This window comes from Lynx rufus, unplaced genomic scaffold, assembly GCF_022079265.1.
Source record: "Lynx rufus isolate CCGP_SWC_20201006 ecotype Redwood Valley unplaced genomic scaffold, mLynRuf1.p SCAF_7, whole genome shotgun sequence".
NCBI lineage: Eukaryota > Metazoa > Chordata > Mammalia > Carnivora > Felidae > Lynx > Lynx rufus.
Window position 1 is genome coordinate 82,030,293 of NW_025814889.1, and position 9,543 is coordinate 82,039,835.

General features: G+C 34.9%; 1 protein-coding gene and 1 pseudogene across 1 annotated transcript; one reads left to right on the top strand and one right to left on the bottom strand.

Annotated features, from left to right (window-relative positions):
* The first annotated feature begins 202 nt into the window (after positions 1 to 202).
* Positions 203 to 1,144, top strand: LOC124501706 (olfactory receptor 6C75-like). The gene has a single exon (XM_047066088.1). The coding sequence runs from the start codon at positions 206 to 208 to the stop codon at positions 1,142 to 1,144; it is 939 nt and encodes a 312-aa protein (XP_046922044.1). The 5' UTR covers positions 203 to 205.
* A 7,313-nt stretch (positions 1,145 to 8,457) lies between these two features.
* On the bottom strand, positions 8,458 to 9,069 carry LOC124501934 (olfactory receptor 6C2-like; annotated as a pseudogene).
* Between the last annotated feature and the right edge of the window lie 474 nt (positions 9,070 to 9,543).

A 9,543-nucleotide genomic window follows, 5' to 3' on the forward strand; every position in this document is an offset into this window, starting at 1 on the left:
ATGAGGATTGTATATTCCACTCAAAGAAGGTTGCTGCAGATAAGAACATTTATGTAAATCTCCAAACAGTACATGGTATATTGTTGGTGATCAATGAATGTTAGCTTCTCATTCTCCTTGCTCTTTCTTACTGACTCTAATAGCTAATCTGGACCTTTTTTTTTTTTTAACTCTTTGTGTAGCTTTGTTAAAACCGATAAGAGAAATGAGGAACCATTCAATCCACACGGACTTCATTCTTTTGGGTCTGACAAATGACCCTGAACTGCAGGTTGTAATTTTCCTCTTTCTATTTTTTACCTACTTGTTGAGTGTGACAGGAAACTTAACCATCATCACTCTCACTCTGCTGGATTCCCACCTAAAGATACCAATGTATTTCTTCCTACGGAATTTTTCCTTTTTAGAAATCTCATTCACAACTGTTTGTATTCCAAGGTTCCTGGTGAGCCTTGTGACAAAGGACAGGACTATTTCCTATATGAGCTGTATGACTCAGTTATTTTTTTTTATCTTTTTGGGAGTAACTGAATTTTACCTTCTGGCTGCTATGTCCTTCGACCGTTATGTGGCTATATGTAAACCTCTGCATTACACCACCATCATGAGCAACAAAGTTTGCTACCAACTTGTACTCAGCTCTTGGGTAACTGGATTCTTGGTCATCTTTCCTCCAATAATCTTGGGACTCAAGTTGGAATTTTGTGCTTCCAATGTCATTGATCATTTTATTTGTGATTCTTCTCCCATCCTACAGATCTCTTGTTCAGATACACATTTCCTAGAGCTAATGTCATTTTTCTTGGCCGTGATGACACTGATGGTCACACTGATGTTAGTGATTCTCTCCTACGGCTACATCATCAAGACAATTCTCAAATTCCCTTCTGTTCAGCAAAGGACTAAAGCCTTTTCTACCTGTTCTTCCCACATGATTGTAGTTTCCATCTCTTATGGTAGCTGCATCTTCATGTACATAAAACCATCAGCAAATGACAGAGTGACTTTAAGCAAAGGAGTAGCTGTGCTCAATACCTCAGTTGCCCCCTTATTGAATCCCTTCATTTATACACTAAGAAACCAGCAAGTGAAACAGGCCTTTAAGGATATGGTCCAGAGAGTTTTATTTGCTTCAAACAAATGAGAAAATTCTAAAAAAGTATGAAGGGAAAAATGAATGAAAATGTTGCCCTTTTAATCTTGGGTTATTTTGTCTTACTCTGTACATATTTTCAAATTATATTAGCAATTTCAGCCCATGTTGGGACTCCTTCCATGCTATTATTTCTGGCTAGAAATTCTATTCCACAAATCTGTTTCTTTATTGATTTCATAAATGCAGAATTTTAAATGTGATTATTTTTCACAGATCATACTGTATGAAACAAATGTCTAATCAGTCTCTGTATGAGCTTTCATGTTAGAAGCCTTTCCAGAATATGGCATGTAAATGGAATGTTTGTGATAGGAATCATATTTTTAGGACAAAAATGAATATTTGAAACATCACAAAGTCAATTTTCAATCAAGAAAACAGTTCACTGATAATAGATAGCATTTTATGCTATGGAGAATATTATGTTTCATAAATGTCATTTTTTAATGTGTGAGCACATTGCACAAATTATAAAGTCAAAGAAAATTTATAATAATTTTACAAAATGCTTTTCTTTCTGTAAGATAATAAATTTTGATCTTTGTATATGTCATAAATGAGAAAATAATAATCAGATTCTATATGATCCCAACTGAAAATGTTCATTAAATTTCTAAAATTTTGAATTCCTGAAAGAGATGTTTACCTATGCCAGTGAATTGAATTACAATGTAAGAATTTATTTCATTGCCTTACTTTAGAGGTTAAAGTATATTCTACCTGTTCCACAGAATTTTCCTGATTAAATCTATTTTCTGTATCAAAAACATTTCTTATTTGAATGTAATGATCATTTTCCCATAAATGCTAAATTGCCTTTTTTTTTTTTTAAGTAGGCTTCATGCCCAGCACGGAGCCCAATATGGGGCTTGAAGTCATGACCCTGAGATCAAGATCGGAGCTGAGATCAAGAGTCAGACACTTAACCAAATGAACCACCCAAGCACACCTAAAATGCACTTTAATATTCTATTCCAGTTAATTGAGCCTTTCTTTGGTGATGTTACTGGTAATAACAGCAATATAGAATAAATTCTCAGAAAAATCAGGAAATTCTTCTTCTTGTTAACCAAGTTGTTTTAATGTAAAGTATTGCTATACTTTGAAGAAATGTGAGAAAGAAAATGTGAAAACATTAATGCACATTCCCTAAGATAAAGACTGATGTGTATAACTTATTGAAGGAAAAAATCAAATGAATGTCAGAGGTCAAATTTAGAGTCTCTGCAGAAGATAATTATATTGCCTCTAAAATTGGCTTATACAAAATATATTAATACTTGCATTTGAAGTTCTATTATTTCCTTTTTGGCATAATCTCCTATATTATTCTTTGGAATTTTTAATTGGTCTACAGGAGTATCTGAGAGTAGGGGAAAATATTTCTTAGATCCTATTCTCTTGGAAACTTATGTGAGGTTAACAATTTAGCTCTGTTCATAAAACAAAAATGAAAGCATACATGACGACATGAGTTTGAAAATATGTTCTATACTATAACCCCATATGTCAATAATAAACATAAGGTGCAAAATATTTCTCTTTGGCATATAGAATGCCTGTCAAAATCAAAACTAAATTTTAGTGTATTTATACCTAGCTGCTCTGTGAAAAAATAGCTAAAATACTTAAGTATTTCCTAAAATTATTTCAATATTGATTACTAAAATCATGAGAGGATGAAAATATAAAACACAATTTGATTAAAAAATAGCTACCCAAGGCTATGTTTAAAATTAAGTCTAGGACAAATATGTATTTTATAGTAAGTAGATCTGAATTTCTGGCAAATGAACATTTCCACATACAGTAACAGTGGGGATAGTATTACAATGCAAGATATGAAGAAGTATTTACGATCTAGTATTGATTCCAAGATCAGTCTGTATTTGCAATCAAATAGTTGATTAACTCTGCATATAAAAATGTAATACAGGGGAACCTGGGCAGCTGTGTCAGTTGAGTGTCTGACTCTTGAGTGTCAGACTCTTGATTTCAGCTCAGGTCATGATCCCAGGGTCATGGGATCAAGCCTCACGTGGAGCTCCACACTGAGTATGGAGCCTACTTAAGATTCTCCACCCCCCCCACCCCGTCCCTCTCCTGCTCATACTTTCTCAAATAAACTTTTTAAAAAGTGTGATATAAACACTATATAGAAGTAGAATACTTAGATCTAAAGCAGTTTAAGCCTTACACAAGTTATTAAATGGACATATTCTTTAAATTTATGGAAAATATAGCAGCTATCAAGTTTTGCAAATATATGTAGTATATTGAGCCACTTATTAATAGGTAGAACTACGAAGATAGAATGCACTCAGAAAATGAACTCTAAGAACAGAAACTAAAACTGTTGAATTAAATGGTGTAAATTCTTTGGCACTAATTGGGGCCCATTATTCATGTTAGATTGCAAACAATCCTGGTAGCAAGGTGTAGTTTCTAAATACTATTTCCCACTGAAAAGAACCAGGTCTTCTTGGAGAAAGAACTCTTTCCACCTTAGGGGTAGGAAACATATGAACTGAGCCTGGAACATCTTTTTGCGCCAGAAGAAAAGGAAGCAAATATATATATATGTATATCATGAGGACACAGGAACCGATTTGGATTGTACCTACTAGCCTAAAATGAGACAATTCGAGCATAAAAAAATATAATAATGACTGTAACATATAGAAACCTATCAAATATATAAAAATCCCTGATTGTATAGCATTATAAAAGGAAAACGACTGATCATCAGTGGAAGTTGCCAAGACATCAAATTACTACAACAAAACATCGATAGCCGAGGGGAGGAATCAAATGTTTATCCTCTCTGCCTGTATATAATGTACTTCAGGTAATCAGTTTACCAAAAAAGTTGTGAATTCCCAGAAATACAAAATAAAACAGTGGTTTGGACCTCTTTAATCCTCAGTCTTCCACTCTACCAGCTGAGCTATCAAAGGATACAACGGTTTGGACCTCTTAATGCAAGAATAGATCTAGACAATGTGTCAGTATGTACTAAAAATGATTTATGAAATATTGATGGTGATATTTATAATAGAGATATCAGGGTGCCAAGACTGATACACTGATCAATCTATGTATTACTGAAAGCAGATCAAGCATACAAGTCTCATGATGTAATTCAATAAGAAGCATATAGCTTCCTCTATCAACTTTTTGCTAAAAATACAAATCTAGATGTAATCAATAAATATAATTAGCATATAAGAGGTAATTTGGTAATGAAAAAACAAGTCTATAAGGAAGCAATCATTTAACCAAGGACATTATACACTACAAATGCTGTCATTTATCCATCAATGTAAGGGGGGAAAAATGAAAGGACTATAAGGGAATAAAAAAAGTTGTAAGTAACAAAACAACCAAATATGATGTGTGGATTTTGATTCAAACACCTTAATTGTGAAAAAATACACACTGAATATGATAATCTATTACAATTTATTGATAATGCTGATATTGGCCTGATGGTAGGTAAAAGAAAATTTTCTTAGCAGTTAGATGCACCTACTGATAAACTTGGGCATAAAATGCAATGAATTTATGGGTGAAACAGAAGATGAAATGCCAACCAAAACATAGAAGAGTAAGGGGAAATAGAGAAAAATAATTTTAATATGTTTATAATTATTATATCTTGTCTCCTTATGTGAATCTTTAAAAATTCCCATTCGAGAGTGACTTAAAACCTAGATTACTGGATCATTTTCTACAAAATTTATCTGCTTGTTGAGATTGGGGTAAAAATCATTGCTCGTGAGTGGCTACGTATAAGACAAGCACACTGCCCTGTTTCCTCCATCTGCCACGGAGTTAGCTCACTTTGGTAATATGTCCTCACCTAGAGATTTCAGAAATGTTCAGGTTCTAATTTAGTAGGTAAATCAGACCAGTTTAAACAAACTCATCTTCTCCATGTTCTTCAATCTACTTTTATCATGAATGAAGCAAATTTTTATACTCGTCTGACTTCTGTGCCTATTTCCCAATTTGTTTGGAACACATATTGAGGAAACGTGATTAATACCAACTAGCAGCCATGTTATGGTTTGGAAAACTAATATCATGGACAACATTTACATATATGACCAGGTTGAGAGAGAGCCCAGAAGATTAACCAGACTTGTATAGAAAATGACGTCTCACCTTTGGTTAAACAAGTCAGAAATCATGATGTGACAGCACTTATATAAATTTAGATACTGAGCTCTTGCTATTCAGAAGTTAAACTCTATTCCCCCATCTTAGTGTTGTAGGTAGGCTAAGAAACTCCCATGTGGAGAAAAAAGCAAAGATTAAATCTTAACTGAAGTATATGTATCTCCTAGATTTAAGCTGATGAATTAGTAGCACAGGTTATGGCAGAACCAAAAAATCAGAGAAGCTAAGTATTTTAGAAATCCGAAGTTAAACCATACCCATAGGGTGAGGATGGCTGCCCCAGTGCTTTTGCCTGATTGAAATTTGGAAGGTTGCTAAACACTTTTGGTACAAATGGGGACTGAACTTGGAGAACCTCTCTCTTTTTTTTTTTTTATATGAAATTTATTGACAAATTGGTTTCCATACAACACCCAGTGCTCATCCCAAAAGGTGCCCTCCTCAATACCCATCACCCACCCGCCCCTCCCTCCCACCCCCCATCAACCCTCAGTTTGTTCTCAGTTTTTAACAGTCTCTTATGCTTTGGCTCTCTCCCACTCTAACGTCCTTTTTTTTTTTTTTTTTCCTTCCCCTCCCCCATGGGTTCCTGTTGAGTTTCTCAGGATCCACATAAGAGTGAAACCATATGGTATCTGTCTTTCTCTGTATGGCTTATTTCACTTAGCATCACACTCTCCAGTTCCATCCACGTTGCTACAAAAGGCCATATTTCATTTTTTCTCATTGCCACGTAGTATTCCATACACAATGGAGAACCTCTCTCTTAAGCACTCTAAGATCTTGAGATATTCATGCAGGGCCCTTTCGTCTCCTTATGGACTCACAGTAGGAGGCTCTGTCATGAAACAGACAATTAACACCAAGAAAAAAGCCTAGAACCAGGTTTTCCTCAGTGAAGCTGAAGATCCAGGTTATAAGGCCATTTTCCTTTTTTCCTCTTCTCTTGCTTTTACTTCTTTTTCCATTCCCATTTGTTATTTCTATATCTTATTGGTAATCTGATTTTTTTGTCTTATTTTTATAGTATATTATCCATTTATATTAATATCATTTATTATTAATATAGTATTAATAATACATATGTATATATATAATGCATCCCATGTTACTTTTATCTTTGTACATTGTTTATGATATAAATCTTTCTCAATTTTAGTACTGGAAGATATTTGTTGGGATGTTCCTTGAAATCATCTTGCTGCCCCTGGAAAAGCAGATGCATTTACTTGAACAGAATCTTTCCAAAAATCAATAAAACTAGCTTTAAATCCTAGAACTCTTGCTAGTAAGTGATAGAACATTTTTCTAAACTTGGATTTCTCTACATTTCTCCAGTATAAGTTATGACTATAAATATAATTTGCAGGGATATTTTCAGGTTTCTCAGTATTATAAATTTTCAATAAATTGTGACTTTCCTTAAATTTCATTCAGAAATTTTTAAATAGATATTTTAACAGGATAGCTCCTACAAGCCATGTCTTTCATCCTTTGTTCACAAATTAATGTCAAATGTTACTTTTGTATTTTTTATCTTCACATAAAAATTCTCATTTTGCATTGTCAGAAGTATCAAATCACCATATTGGAAGGTTATCTACTATGGGATTAATAATTGTCTCAGTGCCAGGAATAACGTATTTTAGCATGTGGAATAAAGACATTCCCCAAGGCGTTTGCCATCTAGAGTAGAACAAAGGCAAGAAACTTGACATTGTAGTTTGATAAGAGTTATGAGAGCAGGAGCTAGGTGGTGATGATAGTATAATGGGTAGGACTCACCAGGCTTGGTGGTGGTGGTGGTAGCGGAACAGTAAGATAAAGATTCCTTGTGGGAATGTCATTTCAATGGGAGAACCCTGGGGATGCGGTAGTAGAAAAAGGGGGAGAAACCCCTGCCTACACAGGCCACAATGCAAGCGTGGCCTGAAGTAAAAGAACAAGGATCAAAGGAAGTTTTAATGAACTGTAGAAGTTGGGGGAAAATTTAACTAAATGCTGATTTTTCTTTGAGAGTTATCATCAGGTGCATATTTTTGACTCTTGAAATGACTAAAGATTTTTTTTTAATGCTTATTCATTGTTGAGAGGTACAGACAGAGAGAGACCGAGACAGAGTATGTGAGCAGGGGAGGAGCAGAGAGAGAGAGAGAGACACACAGAATCTGAAGGAGGCTCCAGGCTCTGAGCTGTCAGCACAGAGTCCGATGCGGGGCTCAAACTCATGAACCATGAGATCATGACCTGAGCCAAAGTCGGACACTTAACTGACTGACACCCAGGCACCCCTGAAATGACCAAAGATTTCATTTTTAAAAAGCAAATCATTGTATTGATATTAATATTCATATGTTCTCCCTTCTCCATTCGTAGTACACTTGGCTTGCTGGTTATTTATCACTCTTCTAGCCTTATTAGTTCCCTTGGACCTGATGCTATCTGTTTGCTTAATTTAAATACCCTACATTCAAGATGTAACATTTCATTTAGTATGTCAGTATCAATCTGTTTTATGTAATTTCAATGCAGGCTTTAATTCCTTAGTAGGAATTACTAGTGCCTTTCTCCCTTCATCTTAATTTAATTCATGTCCCTTTGACAGTTTTTAAATAAATGATATTGGATTGGATCCATCCAACAAAATATGTGAATCTTGGTGATTTTAAAGCTTCTTCATCAGTAAATGCTTTTTTGAAATTTTAAATCTTTATAGATATTCCTTGTTTTAAAATATATTTTGAGTTTTGAAAAATTTTTTGCTTGTTACACTTAGAAAAGTATTGATTCTTTTGAATATTATTTCTCTTCCTGAGTAGGTTTTTTTCTGGAGGAATGATGTGTACTATCGCACCAATATTTTATGATACATTTCCCAATCCTTTCAGCATTGGTAAAAGAAAGGTTAAGAGTGAGGTCATGCTTAGATTTCCTGAATCAAGTATTCTCATTTTTTCTTAATAAAGATTATCATTCTCAAAGAGGTTGGCTTATAAGGAGATGCAAAGGGTGACTCAATTAGAGTCAGTGCTGAATGGAAACCCAAGTCTAGATCAGGAAGAGACAAAAATGGGATAAAAATTGAAAATATGCTTAGGGATCCTGACTTCAACATTCCCCTAGTTCTTTGAGAACAACACAAATCTTTTGACTAAGTCATTAAAGGTTTGTTTCACCTCTTTGTCCCTCAGAGTATAAATAAATGGATTTAACATGGGGGAAATGGAAGAAGTATAGACACTCCCTTATTAATGGTCATTTCATCTTTTGCTGAAGGTTTGATAAAGACAAAGAAGCAGCTGCCATAGGTTATAGAAACCCCAATAATGTGGGAAGAATAGGTAGAAAAAGCTTTTGTCCTTTGCTGGGCAGAGGGGAATCTTAGAGTTGTTCTGATGGTATACAGGTAGAGCAAAATCACACACACACACACACACACACACACACACACACACGAGTCATGATGAAGACTAACACCCAGCAGACAATAACCATCTGCTCAAGGAACCATGTGTCTGAGCATGAGACTTTCAGAATAGGGTTAGAATCACAGGCATAGTGGTCAATGGCATTAGAGTCACAGAATTCCAGGTCCAATCCCAAGCTAAGTGATGGGAAATGGTCAAAGTATTCATCCAACAGCAGAAGATAAGCCTTTTGCACACCCTGTGGTTCATGATGGTCATGTAACAAAGGGGTTTGCAGATGGCTACGTATCGATCAAAGAGCATGGAGGCAAGGAGAAAAAAAATCTGTTACACCAAAAAGATCTGTAAAGAAAAAGTTGGCATGCACAAGCATTATAGGGAATAGTCCTATCACCTGTTGATATACTGTACAAGAACCTAGGAATACAAGAAGTGAATAAGACTTCTAAGAAGGAAAATTTTTGGAGAAAAAAGTACATTGCAGTTTTAAGGTGAGAATCCATTAATATGAGAATGAGACAGTCAGGCTTCTGGTTACACTCAACATGTAGGTGATAAGTAGAAATATAAAAATGAGAATCTATAGTTGAGTGTTATCTGTCAATCCCAGAAGGATGCAACTGGTTAGGGAAGTATGGTTTCTGATTCCTAGGTCCTGACTTCTGCCCAATATTCAGGTAAAACTGAGGGACTTAAGAGCTGAGAAGAGGATAGAAACAAGGTTACAATGGGTTTGTTTAGAAAAGCCAAACAATGTACTTTACACATAGTATTTTG

Excerpts from the sequence above, each read along its gene's own strand:
- LOC124501706 (XM_047066088.1), top strand. The coding sequence starts at position 206 with ATGAGGAACCATTCAATCCACACGGACTTCATTCTTTTGGGTCTGACA.